Raw genomic sequence first — 16913 nt, 5'->3', positions numbered from 1 at the left:
CCATTGACTTCAATGGGTGTGGACTCGTGTTTGGTCCCCTATAATAGACTATATCTTAACCCTATAGAATGGCTCCAGTTAAAATAAATTAAAAGTTCAGTTTAATTTCACAGTTACAGTCAGGGTCAAGTTTTAATTAGAGACTCTAGAAGAGTAGAGATTATTACTGAAACATGCCCTGGGGCTTTAACCACAAATTACTTTTGGTTTACTGGGGTTTTTGTGTGTGTGTGTGATGAAGTACTTGTGAACCTGGTTTCCTAATGATTCAAGTTGTCATAGGGTTGGAGCACACAGCTTCATGGCACCCTTGGTCCAGAACTCCTGACAGGATTTCTTCTTGATGTGCTTATTAACCGTGAACAAATAACCCTGCTCAGGTGGCCACTAAGCTGACTGAACAAATATTATTTCTCTTTCCTTTGTTTAATTACAAGGAGGAGCGGTTAACAAAATAATTAATGAACCTATTGTCTCCCCTTTAATGTATTTTTGTTTGCTTTAGAATATCAATCTACTTTGAAAACTGTTAGCACTAAATACAGTTTTTTCCATCTATGACTATCTGGTTCCTATAGCACCATCGCCTCCAGATTTATCTCCTAGTTAGTTCCTGAACTAGTGGCAGCTCTCTTCTCCCTTCCTTTTGCTGTTATCCCCGTCCATTTCACCACATTCCCATCAGACCATCAGCTTTCCTCTCTGACACACTTTTTATTCAAACTACTACTGTCTGCTATAACCTGCTCTCCAGGAAGATTTTTCAGGGAAAGGATTTTACTCAGAAGCTGAAACAGAAGTGAGAAGTGTTCAAAGAACACCTAATTTATGGGGTTTACATATGCCCCTTTAAGCTGAGCTGTTGGGGTGAGCTAATTCTTACTGGCATAGCATAGTGGCACCAAGTCAAAGACATCGGTGGCAGTTGGGAAACAGCAGCTGAGGAGTAGAACACAATGCAGGGAAATAGACTCTGCTATCACTAGGTCCACAGGACTTGTTTCACAAAGGGACTTGGGCACTTAACTGTCTCTTTAGGTGCCTAAATATGAAAATTAGGTGCCAATATCATTCTCAGCCCCCCTGCTCAGCTGCCACCTAACCCTGTAAGGTGACTAAATTCCCTAAATGCCAAGTTTTCACTGGTGAGCATGGGCAAAACCACTTCAGTCCTGATGTTGCCAAGCAGCTCGGTGCCCTCACACCTAAGTTGCAGCAGGATTCACAAACAAGGCATTTCCCTGCCTCTCTGAAATGCAGGGCCTGATCCAGTAGGCACATGCCTAATAACCCACACAATTGACTTCTGGGGGTGAGAATTTGGGGGGGATGGGGCTGGCTAGTGTTTTATTGGACCCAGAGTGATTAGGGCACTCAGCTGGGATCCTTACTCTGCCTGATTTGGCAGAGGCACTTGAACTCTGATCTCATATATCACAGGTGAGTGAGAGATGGGGTCTTTCTCAAACTTGCCTAATAATAATAAGAGATATACCAATCTCCTAGAACTGGAAGGGACCTTGGAAAATCATCAAGTCCAGCCCCCTGCTTTCACTAGCAGGACCAATTTTTGCCCAGATCCCTAAGTTGCCCCTTCAAGGATTGAACTTACAACCTGGGGTTTAGCAGGCCATTGCTCAAACCACTGAGCTATCCCTCTCCCCAGTTGGAGTTGTTCTCCTTTGTATAAATAATTCAGCATTTGCTGAAATAGGGGTTTGAACCCTACTATCCTGAGCTATAGAGTGAAGCTCTCATTTTCTTTTTCCTTCCCAATTAATATTTAGTTGTTTATACAAAGTGGAACAGCTTCAATGGGAAAAAGTAAGACCCCACACCACAGCACCTTGGTGGGAAGTGGGAGACCTTGGTTCAAGTCCCTGTTTTAAATCAGGTAGATAAGGATTTGAAAACAGGTCTCCCATAGCCCAAGTGGGTGCCTTAACCATTGGGCTATAAATGGGTGTGTGAATGGGGATCTCTCTCCATTTTTTTCACAAAGGCTGCCCTGGCTTAGACACCCATCTCCAGGAGAGGGTTTATGGCTGTGAATCCTGCTTTGAGATAGTTTCCTTCTAGAGCCTTGTCTGTCACTTAAGTGTTTAGAGAACAGGAGTACTTGTGGCACCTTAAAGACTAACACATTTATTTTAGCATGAGCTTTCGTGAGCTGCAGCTCACTTCTTCGGATGCATAGAATGGAACACACAGACAGGAGATATTTATACATACAGAGAACATGACAAGGTGGAAGTATGCATACCAACAGGCAGAGTCTAATCAATTGAGATGAGCTATCGTCAGCAGGAGGAAAAAAACTTTTTGAAGTGATAATAAAGATGGCCCATAGAAGGTGTGAGGAGAACTTAACATAGGAAAATAGATTCAATTAGTGTAATGACCCAACCATTCCCAGTCTCTGTTTAGGCCACAGTTAATTGTATCTAGTTTGCATATTAATTCGAGTTCAGCAGTTTCTCTTTGGAGTCTGTTTTTGAAGTTTTTTTGTTGCAAAATTGCCACCTTCAAGTCTGTCACTGAGTGATTAGAGAGGTTGAAGTGTTCTCCCACTGGTTTTTGAATGTTATGATTCCTGATGTCAGCTTTGTGTCCATTTATTCTTTTGCGTAGAGACTGTCCGGTTTGTCCAATGTACATGGCAGAAGGGCATTGCTGGCACATGATGGCATATATCACGTTGGTAGATGTGCAGGTGTATGAGCCCCTGATGGCATGTCTGATGTGATTAGGTCCTATGATGGTGTCACTTGAATGGATATGTGGACAGAGCTGGCATCGGGCTTTGTTGCAAGGATAGGTTCCTGGGTTAGTAAGTAAGTGTTTAGCTGTCTGTGGATCTGAGCCCTAAGCCCTGCCCCTTTCTTCTGCATGTCACTGCTGGCTAGCTTAGGCACTCTTAGTTTGCTGGCTTTTAAGAATCCTTTCTTGGGTGCCTAACTCTCCCAATACAATGAATGGGAGTGGGGAGAGGCTAGGGACCTAGCTCTCGTCTGTGAATGCCACTGGATGGCATGGCATCTAAGACTGTTGTTTGTGAATCTAGCCATCAAGAGATATTTCTTCCCTGCAACACTGGGGAGAGAAGAACAGAGTACCAAAAGTGAGAGAAAAAGGCAAGTGTGTTCAGACATTAGTAATGGTTGAGCTCGGTACAGGAAAAACAGGGAGGAATATAAGGCAGTCAGATTGCAGAAAGATAATTCTGTTTTCTGACAAGTAGCAAGAGGCTGTTTTAATAAAATAGACCTTACATCGTTTTACATATAAGCTTTGTAGATAACTATCTTTAGTTATCTAAAGATAACTGTGAAAAGGGCTCAGTGAGAAGCAACAGCGCAGGAACTTCAAGCCGCTCTTTTCACAAACTTATTTGTAAGTGTGTGTGCGGGGAGGGGGGGAGTGTACTAACCCCTGCCCCCTTCGGCACCAGAGCAAGTCAGGGGTCCAGCGGGGGGCTGATGTCGCTCCAGTTGCTAAGTCGCGGAGGACTCGGAGCCAGGACGGGGCCCTTCCCCTCCACGCAGAGGGGCTCGCAGCGGCGGGGCGGTCTGCGCAGCGCAGCGTCCCCCCCCCGTGCTGAGCGCGGGCCTTTGCGCGGCACCGAGCAGGCTCCCAGGCCGCAGGGGGCTCCCCTCGCTCGGCCCGGCCGGGGAGGGGGCGTGTGCGCTGCCGTCTCCGGGCCGCCGCTCCCCACCGCGGCGCTGGGCAGGGGGCGGCGCCGCCCCGGGCGGGGGCGCGTTACACAACCATTACATAATAAATAAGCCGGTGGGGTGGGGGCGGCGCCCGCAACAGGGGGAGGAAGCGAGCGAGCGAAGCAGCGCCGCCCCCCGGGCCGGAGCCTGCCGGGAAGGAGGCGCGGGCGGGCGGCATGGAGTAGGGGCCGGGGCGGCCCGGCGAGCGGAGCGGGCGGCATGGAGCCGAGCCCGGGGCCCTGCGCCGAGATGCTGCAGGTGGCCGAGGAGGCCTTTCGCGGCGGCAACTTCGAGCTGGCGGCCGAGATCTACGGCTCGCAGCTGGCCGAGCTGCCGCAGCCCGAGCGGGGCCTCTGCCTGCGCCGGGGGGACGCGCTGGCCCGCGCCGGCCGCATGGCCGAGGCCCTGGAGGCCTACAGCGCCGCCGCCCGGCTGGCCCGCCTGCGGCCCGAGGAGCTGCGGGAGCTGGCGGAGAGCCTGGCCCTCCGCCTCCGCGAGAAGGCGCTGCGCCTGCCGCCCTGGCCCGGCGGCGGCCCCGAGGGGGCGGGCGAGGCGCTGGGCGACCCCGCCTGCTGCCGCCCGCCGGAGCTGCTCGGCTGCCCCCTGTGCCGGCGGCTGCTGTGCGAGCCGGTGACCCAGCACTGCGGCCACACCCGCTGCCGGCGCTGCGCCGAGCCCGGCGACTGCGGCCGCTGCCCCCGGCCCCGCCGCGCCGCCGACGCCCCCGGCCCCGCCAGCGCCCGGGTCAACGTGGTGCTGGGCAACCTGCTGGAGAAGTGGCTGGAGGGGGAGAGCCGGGCGCGGCGGCTCCGCGCCGAGGGAGACGAGCTCCGGGACAGGCAGGAGCTGCCGGCTGCGCTGGAGAAATACAACCAGGCCCTGGAGACCGGTGAGTGCCCGCCCGGCCCCGGCCTCCCTGCGCGGGGCCCTTCGCCCTGTCCTGCCCGCGGCCAGGCTGCAGCAGCAGCAGCCCCCGGGCCGGGCTCCCCCAGTGGCCTTTGTCTCTAGGCGCTGCCTCGGGGCTGGCCGCGCTGCCCTGTGTTAAGTCCACGTGGGTCAGTGTGTTCAAGCGGCGCGTGCTGCTGCCGCCGCCTGGTTCTAAGTTTAGCCTCCAGTTCATACCACCGCTGTCCTAAACCATTTCCCTTGTGCCCCCTGGCCCAGAGGCCGGGCACAGCGTAGTGGATTCTGGGAGATGAGTGACGACCACCCGTGTACTCCAGGGAGAGGAGTGACTGAGCCGCTTCAGCTAGCCCAGGTGCACTCTGGCAATGAAAGGGGTTGCAATGACCCCTTACAGACCCGCATGCACGTCAGCCTGTTGGAACAGGTCCCTTATGTAGACATAAGGTGTATGTGTTAAGAGGCTAGAATGGTTCTTTGAATGTTCAATTCTTGAGCACCTTTACTTTCTCCGTTACCTCCCCTTTTCCACCCTGCTCCTGCAGTGCCACATGCTACTGTTGTCACAGTATATTTGGGGGCACCTGGGCAGCAGCCAAAGAAGGGGGTGGGTGCTTTCTGCTTTGCCAAACTCTGCCACACTTTTGTAAATATATAGAGGAAATCAACCTGAAATCCTAGTCAGTGTAAATGAGTTACACAATTTTTGATTCTACACCTGGCCTTGAGTTGTCCTGCCAGTTTCTAGGCTTTACCATCACATTTTCCTTTAAAAATAGAACAGCAATAACAACAAAACTTTTCTCCTGTTGGTGTGTAAAAGATCCATGCAAATGATATATATGGGGAAGCTCAAGGTGCTGTCAATGAATTGATATTAATTGACAGTAATTATGTTCACCCCTTAAAATTGATTGTGTTTCTTAATAGCAGGTGTGTGTGTGGGGGAATTCTCATCCCTTTCTAGTAATGAATAGCGAAGCAATATAATTCTTTTAGTATTTGTACTATTTGTTACCTTTTTTTTACCTGGGACAATATAGACAGAGTAGTCAGTTTTGCAATTTGTGTCCACTTAACACTGATTCTCATTGCTTACTCAACACTGCAGTTGATTGACTGCTAAACATAGACGGGGACTGTTTGTTCTTTGCGGTGAATAGTGGAATAGCAAAGCAGCGATGGAAATATATCCGGCACTGTCTTGTTATTGAAATGTAGTGGTCATGGAAGTATTTCTACTGGTCTTGACCTGTGAAAACTTTATTTTGAAAACCTGTGTTGAAAAATTCCCTATTTGATGTAGCTTAAATAGTTTAACTTACATAAGCAAAATTGAAACAGGGCACTCTTGAATCAAAATAAGTGTCCACACACAGACTTGCGCTGAAATATCAAAAGGTGTGAATTACCAGTTTAATTATTTTGGTGTAAGTTTGTGTAGACAAGCCCCTAGAGTATTTCTTCATTCATTCTCTCTCTCTCTTTCTCTCTCTCTCTCTGAAATGGTTTTGTGAGCCTTTATGCCTCAAAAGTTATAGTAAAATATACCCAATATCTTAAAAGTTTGTTTCAAAGAAAGGGCTGGTATTTGGAATGTGCAGGAATATAAATACAAACCTGGCACTGTATTTGGAAATGCACTGCCAAGTAACAGTCGCTAGTATGACAAATTTCAAATGAAGGATTAATTCTGGCCTTGTAAAATTGTGCAAACAGCTTAAAACACTGGTACTTACTGTGGTCTGCAGACCACTCCTTGATTTGTGGAGAGTTGGCAGGTCACACTGCCCTAAGAGCACCTTTTTAATAGATACATGTGCTTTTAAAAAAAACCCAAAAACCTGCCTTTGAAAGAGCAGTCTTTCACAGGAAGAGGAAAGGAAACGGCGCCATCTTGATCTCTTTCTTGAGCGGTAACAGCTAATTTAGACCCCGTAATTTTATATGTATAGTTGGGATTATGCTTTCCAATATGCATTACTTTGCATTTATCAGTATTAAATTTCATCTGCCATTTTGTTGCCCAGTCACCCAGTTTTGAGAGATGCTTTTGTAGCTCTTTGCAGTCTGCCTGGGTCTTATAAAATTACTAAAGATAGTTATCTACAAATTTTGCCACCTTACTGTTTACTCCTTTTTCCAGATCATTTATGAATATGTTGAATAGCACTGGTCTCAGAACAGACCCCTGGGGGACACCACTATTTACCTCTCTCTGCTCTGAAAACTGGCCATTTATACCTACCCTTTGATTCCTATCTTTTAACCAGTTACCAGTCCATGAGAGCACCTTCCCTCTTATCCTATGGCAGCTTACTTTGCTTAAAAGTCTTTGGTGAGGGACCTTGTCGAAGGCTTTCTGAAAATCTAAGCACACTAGAATCTCCTTGGTCCACATGTTTGTTTGACCCCCTCAAAGAATTCTAGTACATTGATGAGGCATGATTTCCCTTTACTAAAACCATGTTGACTCTTCCTTCACAAATTATGTTCATCTATATGTCTGACAATATTGTTCTTTATTATAGTTTCAACCAGTTTGACTAGTACTGAAGTCAGGCTTACAGGCCTGTAATTGCCAGTATCACCTCTGGAGCCCTTTTTAAAAATTGGCATCACATTAGTTATCCTCCAGTCATCTGGTAAAGAAGCTGATTTAAATGATAGGTTACAGACTACAGTTAGTAGTTCTGCAATTTCACATTTGAGTTCCTTCAGAACTCTTGGGTGAATACTATCTGGTCCTGGTGACTTATTGCTGTTTAATTTATCAATTTGGTCCAAAACCACCTCTAATGATATCTCAATCTGGGACAGTTCCTCAGATATGTCACCTAAAAAGAATGGTCCATCAGTGGACCGGCAGGAACAGTGTCCCTAGCCTCTGTTTGCCAGAAACTAGAAATGAGTGACGGGATGGATCACTTGATGATTACCTGTTCTGTTCACTCACTCTGGGGCACCTGGCACTGTCCACTGTCGGAAGACCGGATACTAGGCTAGATGGATCCTTGGTCTGATCCAGTAGGGCTATTCTTGTGTTCTTATCTTCTGTGGCTGGAGCTGCCAGTAGCAGAGAAATGTCTAGGGGAGAAGGGAATCAATTGGTAGTGTACCATGTGGAGGTAGGGTAAAAGGATCTGGTGAATGAAGGACCAAGCAGTACAGTAGTAATGTGCAATGGAGAGAAGAGGAGAATAGGGGGGAGGTGGAGATAAAATGGGAAAACAAAAGTAGAATGATTCTTTTAAAAAAAAGAAAAGACAAAATACTGCTTCTTGTATCCCTCGTCACAGACTAGACATTTTTCCAGAACTGTGCACAAGCGATTGCTGTTTCCACCACTGTAACGAGGTCCTCCTTTGTACAGGTCTCCCCAAGGAGTCTGCAAACAAGCAGGTGATCCCTGGTCTGCACTTCACCACACTCGCATGTATTAGTGTTTAGAGTAGCCCCATTTGATCATGTTAGTCTTTGATCTCCAGTTTGAGTACATAGGTGATTCAGACATCAACACATTAAACAGACTTAATCAGCCCCTCCAGGAAGGTCCTCTTGGAGTTACAAATCTGTTTCAGTGCATCTGACTACATGCAGTCTTTCATTCCATAACTCAGGAGTGCCTTGCCAGCTGTTATATCCAAAGGCACAATACTAGTCGTAAAACTCTTTTGTGATTTAAGGCATTTGGTTACTCCTGTGTGACCATATAATGGATGCCATCTGCTGTGATCTTTCACTTTGGCTTGCTGCCTTCCTCTTGATATCAGGTGGTGCAACACCAGCCAGTAAGTACAGGATATTATTTGGTCTTGGCTTTAGACATGCTGTTTTTACATGACAGCTGTCATTTAGGACAGGATCTAGTTTCTTATCATGGATGGATCGTTCACACGCTGGACATGCATACTCTGCAATGGAGTAGCACACAGCAATAGCAGTGGTTTGCAAAGTAGCTGGATAGGTCCCCACTCTGAGGCAACCAACTTTCAAAGAATGTTGTAGAGAAGGTGAAAGGGAAAGTTAGTGTCTGCATGTGCTTTGAAGGAAAGCATTTGGTCCAAGGTCATCCCCAGGTAGACAGCGTTCAGGTGATTAGCCAGTGGGATTCCATTCCAGTTGGTGGTTAGTTTCCACTTTGGTTCTCGATGGCATAAGTGAAAAGCTATCACCTGTATCTTGGTTGGGTTGATGTGAAGCTGGTTCTTGATGTAGTAAGTTGAGATGTTGCTCATAGTCTGTTCTAGTCAATGGCAAAGTCCTTCTCCTGTGATGTGATGCATAGATCATCTGCCTATGTGAAGTGCCTCGTATTGCTCTGTATGGGCTGGTCACACGTGTGTGTGTGTATATATAATATAAAATGTTGAAGACGGTTGGTGGTAGCACACTGTCCTGTGGGAGACAATTTTGTTGTCTCAAGCGGTTCCATTTCTTACACAGTGCTATGTAAAAATGTGTCTTCTCCAGAAGAGATTGGATGAGCTGCACTAGGTGGTGTTCGTGCATTGTATCGTAGACTTTGGCAAGGAGGTTTTGTTGGCTGACTGTATTGTATGCAACTGAAAGGTCTATGAACACACCGCCTGTTATCATCCCTCTCTTGAATCCCTCTTCTACATGCTGGAGGGTCTTTAGTGTTTGGCCAGTGCAGGACTCTCCTAATCTAAATTTGGCAGTGTTAGATATGACGTGAAAGGCGATTATAAAGGTGGTATAGGAGTGATACTGGCCTGAAGTTCTTTGGGACCAGGCAATCTTTCCTGGCTTCAATAGAGCTAATACACAGGCTTGTCACCATAGTTTGGGTAATCTAAAGGTTGATGAACAATTGTTAAAAAGGCATAATACCCATAAGGTGGTTGCAGGACCATAGTGCTTAATTTGCTCCATGCATATGTCAAGTCCAGCTGCTTTGTCATTCTTCAAGTGACTTGTTCCGGCATTGAGTTCATTTATTGTGTACAACAGGCTGATATGATTTTCTTCCAGATCAGTTTGCAATTAGTACAAATACTACAATTAGGACTATAAGCTGCTTGTTCAGAGCTTTCCTGTTGAGCAGAAGCCAGTGTGCTACCTGATTGGCTGACTTTTGTGGTGTTGCTCTACTTTTTTCGGGTCATTATTCAGCTTGTGAAAGGTCAACAATGCTTTCCTATTACTGTGGGTCATGTCTATTCCTTCAGTTCTTTCCATTTCTGTTGCCTTTCTTCTTGAAGCTTGTTAGTTAGGGCTGTCCCTGCCGTGATAGTATCTTCTGAGAAAGGATCTCTTTGGGACATTTGTTGGTGTTTTCTGTGTTCGCCTGCTAGTGTGGGAGTAAATCCTGGTATATGCTCAGTTCCGCATCCTTGACTTATTGCACTGAAGACCATTACAGTTGCTGTAGTTGCTATAGAGGGCTCATGCAAATAGAAGAGGCAGTCTTTGATTGCTAATGGTATGAAAAGTGTTTTGAGAGAGACTGTTAGGATGTTTCACAGTGTGAAAGCTTGGGAATGAATGCTGGTAAATGCAGTAAAGAATGGTAGTTCTTATTTTTAGTCCCACTATTGATTTTGTATCCAGTGCATCAGACTTCAAAATGAAACACTTATCTGCCTGCGTTTGATGACTCATTATGCAGCATTTCTAGAAAATCCTTTCAGACTGGTGGTGAAAAGGTCCTTCATGTAAAATATGTACTGGAAACTCCTGCTTCACTCTGTCATAGTTGCATGGGAGAAACTTGTTTGTAATCAGATCTGTGAGCTTTTGGCCATACACAGTTACACTTTCAACAAGATTAATTGCTAGAAATAACTTACTAATGTTTACATTATTGTCTTAGGAAAAGTTGACATGGCTGTAAATAAAACAAAGGGCTCCATGTCTTGCACTGTTAAATATGAAACCATGTTTGACCCACAAAGAGGAGCTGTGTATCTATTGTTTGATTATCTGAGTCTGCATACCATTCCATCCAAACAGGCACATCATTTTATTTAGGCAAAAAGTATATGTGCAAGGTGTTCTCTGCAGAACATCTTCCATGGGGAAATTAAATAAAAAATGTGGGTATCCTGCATTTTTCCTTCTGCTCCACCTTTACACTCACTTTGCAGGACAATCTTGAATAGTCTCTTAGAACAAAATAATTGATTTCAGTCTCTCTACTGGGCAGTATGTGTACTCTGCTCACTTTGTAGCAACATAGTATAATTTTTTTTAAATTGAAATGAGGACCAAAAACTTAAAGGGAGTGGAGCTGGAGATGCAAAAATGAAATGTTTAGATGAGGTGGGAGGCGGGGGGCAAGGGATGGGACCAAGCACAATCTGGATTAGCAGCAAAAGAAAGGTAAATTAAACCTGTTGCACCACATACACCAACTGAAAACATGCCAGTGAATCTCCTACTGTACAAAAAAGACAACTACAGTAAAACAGATCAGATATTTCATCATCAATGGAGAATCACTATCTTGAGTAAGATTGCTTCCCCTTCCACTGTCTGATCTAGGGAGGACACTTGTCTATGGAAAACATGCTCCCTTTCTTCTCCTCTTTTCAAAGTCGTGGACAAAGCATTAAGACAGGGGAGGTCACCATTTGTACTTCTTCCAGGTGATGCTGTTAGGGGCAAATATGGATTGGGCCAGAGAAGCTGTTTGTTAGTTTCCTTTCCCCTCTTAACTGTGGAGAAGTGACAGGCCGTTTCTTCCTGCTTTAAAGTCTCATCCTAAAACAAACATACAGCTCAACAAAATAATCTATGCTAACGTAGAGGAGGGCAGAACAGACAGCTCAAGTGGAGCAGGAGAAATAACAGACTTGATGTGGGGTAGTATCAAAAGTGGATTTTTATGTGTAGAAATACTTTGATCTTGTATTGTGAAGTCTTGCTTTAATCCACTAATTCCGTCATTAATAAACTGCGTAGTCCACTTTTGGGACCTACCAAAATAAATCTGGTGGTGTGTATAGATGTTGGGACTTAAATAAGGTTGCTATCCCTGTTAAAATAACCAGGATTGTAACTGATATGTTCTAATTTGGAGGCAGTTGCCTCACTGCATGAGTGTAGCTGGATTACTTAATAGTTATCTTTGACTTTCCTAACTATTTTTAAAAAATAGTGATGTATACCTGCACTGTTCTAAGAAAGTTCTTAGTTGCATATATTTTACTAGTTGTTAAACTATAGAACCATAGGCTGGAACGTAGGCACTGACTTCTACTGGCGCTGGTGGCCCCGACTCCACCTCTGCCCCAGCCCCGTTCCAACCCTTTCTCCAAAGTCTCCACCCTCCTCCCTGCACCTATTCCTACTCCTTCCCCAAATCCACAGCCCTGTCTCTTCCCCACCTCCTCCCCTGAGCATGCCATGTTCCCGCTCCTCCCCACTCCCTCCCGGAGCTTGCTACAGCTGTTTGGTGGTAGCAAGAGTTGGGAGGTAGCTGGGCGAGTGGGGACATGTCATGCTCAGGGGAGGAGGCAGAGAGAAGGAGGTGGGGTGGGGAGCACCTGTACCAGTGGGTGCAGAGCACTCATAATTTTTCCCCATGGGTGCTCCAGCCCTGGAGCACTCTCGGAGTCGGCCCCTATGGCCTGGAATGTTGCAGATCTTCAGTGAGATTCACAGCAGCAGATCTTAACTCCAGTGACTGAAGTGCCAAATAACCCTGTTGATGTTTGTCTGATTTGGGTTTCTTGGAATTCAAGCTGATTGAAGAGCCGATGTTCAATTTAACTTTGCCTCATACTGATCTGCTACTTCATTCCGACTTGTTTCATTTGATGCAGTAGTGAGACAGTAGCATAAACAAGAATAGAGGAATGGAATGGTAGATGTATGAGGAGAATGACCAGGAAACTGTCAAATGTTGGCATATACTACTACAGGTTAACAAGCACATGTGATCTGGGATATCAGCTTTTCCCTTAGCTCCACTATTGTGTCACAGGCAGAGTGTGTGAGGAACCAAGGTGCAACAATGCCCAAGGCCCCTGCCATGGCACCCACACAAATCCTTCCTCTTACCCAGAGTCTGAGATAAAAGTACTCTGTTGATAACTAGATTTAAGAATAATACAGTATTTCTGTATATCTTCCAGAGCCTTGGAAGTGTCCTCTGAACACAAACGCTTCTTCTGTAACGAAATAAAAATATATTTTGAAGCTGGGCTAAAACTGTAGGTTTTTAAGGAACTGTGCAATTACTGGATGAAGTAGGTGGCAGTTACTCAGCAAGGAAGTTGGCTGAGTAAGGGTGTGCAATTCAAAGGTACAAAACCCAGTTGTGACCATAGATTGCATCTGACTTCCTTGCATAGAATAAAAAGGAATTAAATATGGCATATAAGCTTTTTTTGTATGCAGCTACATTAATAAATTACTGGCAATATAGTCCAGTGATTAAATGTTTTGCCTGTCTTTCAGGTTTTGTATGTTTGTAGCCTTCATAAATGTATATATGTTTGCTAACAAACTAGAAATGTTTGAGTTGCACGTATGTATCTGGAATATGCTCCATTTTGAAGATTATACCCAGTTAACATATTGTCTTTTTTCATTCCTGTGGGGGCTGAGAAGGAATGTACTGTGTGTTCCACACCACACTGCTGGCTTTAAGTTTAGTTTGGAGCTAATGGAATCCGGGCTGTGATCAACTCCAGGGCGAGAGCAGACTGGTCACTGGCTGGGGAGAAGGCAGGGGAGGGAAACTGTAAAGGGAATTGGTGCCTTCTGTTGCCAGAAGTTCCTCTGAACCTCTTTGGATAGCAAACATTGAGCTATCAAGCCAAAAGAACAAATTATCATGCCTCTGAGCACCTCATAAATAAGGCTAATAGACCCTTCTCAAAGGTAACAAGAGAGCAGTAGTTTTGTGGCAGTAGCCACATGATCTCCTTCTCCATGCTCAACTGGACAACTGCAGTTTTTTAATGGTCTCCCAGGATGGAGCTTGTGTACAATACTGCTGTTCAGACCTCCTCTCACTAGGATTGTCAGCATACTCATCCTGTTGCACATACAACTCCTGAACAGATTGCACATCTTGTAAAATAACTGTGAAATTCTGCTCACGGGTAAGTGTGGCAAAGCTCTTGTTGAAGTTAATGAGACCTTTTTGTTTACCTGGAGACAGCATATGGCCCTTAAACTTTGTACAATAACTGACATTCTGGAGCCCAGACTGTACATTTGCTTAATATCTGAACGTGAGCACGAACCTTACCTAACGTGAGGCCAGCAGAGCTAGATGCTATCTTTGTGTAAAGTGCACTGACTTGAGGATATAATAGCAACCATTTCTAGTAAGGGCTTTAACAATAAATGACACTTAAACTTAATAAAGCAGCATTTTTCTCCCAAAAGTTAAACAAATTTTTAAAATCCTGTTTGTGGGCCCTGCTGAACATTGTGTCAGGGTAGTGCATGTAACACTTCTCTCACTTCCACAGTTGCAGGTGACAAAGCTGACCAAAAGTGACTCTGTAGATTGTCTGGTGCTTTCCTACCTGCTAGCCCTTAATGCCACAAATTGTCTAATAGATGATGTAGCTTGTGAATTGTCATGTTATCTCAGATGTAGATGCATACTGCTAATGTTTTTTCGTATTTTTCATCCTCTTGTTTTCCCCAGCCTTCTGACTCTTCATTGTGCATCACCATGTGGAAGCAGAAAACAATAAACAAAACCTTTTGTATTGAATGGTCTCTAATTTTAAAAGGAGACTTGCAAAAGGAAAAAAGAAACATAGTCCCTGTTCATTTTCAATACCAGGTGGATAAAAATCAATGATTTTTTTTAAATAAATTTTAAAAATCTGATTTTTTTTTATAAAATGCTTTTTGAGGGGGAAAACCTATATAAAATTTTTTAATTAAGATACATTATAGCTCAAAGATATCTCATCATGGAATAGGGATTATGAATTCTAATTCTATAGTATGAGGCAATATATTCATGTAATGCTTAAGAAAAGTTTTGTAAATGAGTTCCAATCGTTCATGGATTAGGGACCCAATCTTATGGGGTCCCAGGGGCTTCTGTATACATTATTTAGGTTAATCTTTCTATCTACCTGGGACTCAGTGCTCCGACTAGAAGATATCAGAAATGCTTAGTTTTGCAGTTCTCAAACTGGATTTGTGTCTCCAGAGATAACATGCTTGTTAACTGCAAAAATGTTTTTAAAATAAATTAATATATAGAGGTGAGAAATAACAGACTTCAACTCTATTGGTCCTCTGCAAATTTGTGTACACAGAGTCAATCCCTTACCTCTCTCTAAAAGTGCAAAGTTTCAAAAAGTTCAGTGAATAGAAGATGGTTGGGGGCAGAATAGATCTGGACAAGGAGAAGAAGTCTGGAGATAAATGTGAGAAGCGAGGGACTTACGCTTGTTTTTGTTAAAATATTATGTTTGCCATTGAAGAAAAAAATCCAGAATACATAACGTTGTTTTTTAGTTTTAATAAAACAATTTAAATGTCTGACTGGTGGTGATCTCCTCCTAATACAGCATGGCAAGAAAATCCTCAAAATATTAATGATTAACCTGTTGAATTGGAGATAGTTTACCTCCCAGTGACTTCATAAATATCTGCTTCAGTTACCTGTGATAAATGGAATAACCAGTCATTCATTTTCTGATGTAGCTGTAAAACTAATCTGAAAAGTTTTTTCAAAATAAATCACTTTAAAAATGTATAGCGTGTACCTTCTAAAAATGAAACCTACATCTATGAGTTGTTGGTTGTTATAACCTTAATACAAATTCTTCACAAGAATGCACTTTTATGTAAGAATCCATGATTAAATCGAGTCTTCCTGACTAGTGATTTAAATCATGATTTAAATCTATTTGTTTTTAATCAAAATCCACCCTGTTCAATACACTTGACTGGCTGACCTTTTAAATAAAGGGTATGTTTGTAAAAGATGCAGTGCACCTGCCCTTTCAGTGAGATGAGCATTCACAGGAACCATTCCTGCTATCCCAAATTGGAGCTCCAAGGGAAAGCTGCGCTTCACATTCCTGATATTTCTACTAGGGGGTTGCGCACGCTGTAGCGTGTGTAGACTGAGCTCATTGCGCACACCAGGAGCTCCTTGCATCCCTCCATTACCCACAAGTTCCCCGTGTGCCACCTTCCTATCCCTCTCTATTGCAGACACTCCCTACAAACCCCCTGCCTCTCCCTCAAGTCAGGTTCTCTGTTCCTCTCCTTTATACCCTTTGTCTCCTATGCCAGGGTCTCTGCCCTCGTTCTCCCTCCTTCCCTCATAGCAGGGCCTTTGCTTTCTCCTCTCCCCAGCCAGGTCCTTGCTTTCCTTTCCCCTCCTCTCCCCATCTCTTCTCCCACCCCCAGCCATTGTTTTCCTCATCTCCACCATGTCTTCCTCTCATTCCCTTGTGGGTTCCTGTTCCACCCTTCCACTGCCCTATGGGTCCCTGCCCCCCATAAAACCCTCCTGGAAGGCTCCCATTTCTGTAAGAGTCCAGGCTACAGACAGTCACTCTGTGCAGCAAATTAAGCTGCTGCTTCTCATATGCGTAGGTAGCAGCAGTGGCCCCCAGAGAGATTACTGTCCATGCAACACTAGGCAGACTAGACCCCTCTGCCCACAATTTTTCCACTGACTCAAGCTTTTATAGTATTCCAATCTGCACCAAAATCACTAGGCTTGTGCCTGTTGATGCTGGCAACATTCTCTAAAATTTTTGAATTGATGAGAGAGCGTTCACAGAGCTTGGGGGCAGGAGGCATTTGGGGAAAGACCACTCAGAACACTCCAAGGATGGTGGCAATGCTGCTTTGCTCTGACTCCAGGAATGGAATTTGCAGGAGGGTGATGCGATGCCCCAGTTGTCTGTGGGAGTAGCAGGAGTGGTGGTCACTCTCAAGAGCCATCTGTTTGGTGGAACGGTATTGGTGGGAGCCCTGCGTAAGAATTCTCTCAACTAAAGTGTGAAGCAGGGGACAGTCTACTTAAGTTCTTCGGGGTGGGCACCGTTTCTTTATTTTGTGTTTGTACAATGCCTATCACAATGGGGTCCTGGCCTATGATGAGAGCTCATATGTGCTTTAGCAGTGGTTCTCAACCTATATATCATTTTGGGCCACAGGTTAAGAACCACAGCACCCCCTTCCCAGAGAACCCTCCACAGAGCAGAGCCAGAAGAGGGGTACTTGAGAGTTCCTATTAACTTCAAAGTAAACTTTTACTTTGCGTAAAAGTTATTGGAGTTGAGTTATTGGAGCTGCTCTGGACTCAACCAGGTTTTATAGCTCACT

At 44.9% G+C, this 16913-nt stretch overlaps 1 protein-coding gene across 4 annotated transcripts in view; it reads left to right on the top strand.

Annotated features, from left to right (window-relative positions):
* LONRF2 (LON peptidase N-terminal domain and ring finger 2) overlaps window positions 1–16913 on the top strand; it is a 90494-nt gene that overhangs the window by 21007 nt on the left and 52574 nt on the right. For 3 of the 4 annotated variants that reach the window (XM_045005877.1, XM_045005864.1, XR_006576992.1), the window contains exon 1: window positions 3831–4605. The exons of the other annotated variant lie outside the window; for it this stretch is intronic. In XM_045005877.1, the coding sequence (XP_044861812.1) occupies window positions 3936–4605 (670 nt within the window). In that variant the 5' untranslated portion in view covers window positions 3831–3935. Of the gene's footprint in view, window positions 1–3830; window positions 4606–16913 lie in introns of those variants that run through there. 4 annotated transcript variants of the gene reach the window in all.

This window comes from Mauremys mutica, chromosome 1 (genome assembly GCF_020497125.1).
Source record: "Mauremys mutica isolate MM-2020 ecotype Southern chromosome 1, ASM2049712v1, whole genome shotgun sequence".
In the NCBI taxonomy this organism is placed as follows: domain Eukaryota; kingdom Metazoa; phylum Chordata; order Testudines; family Geoemydidae; genus Mauremys; species Mauremys mutica.
This window is presented reverse-complemented; position numbering and strand designations above follow the sequence as displayed.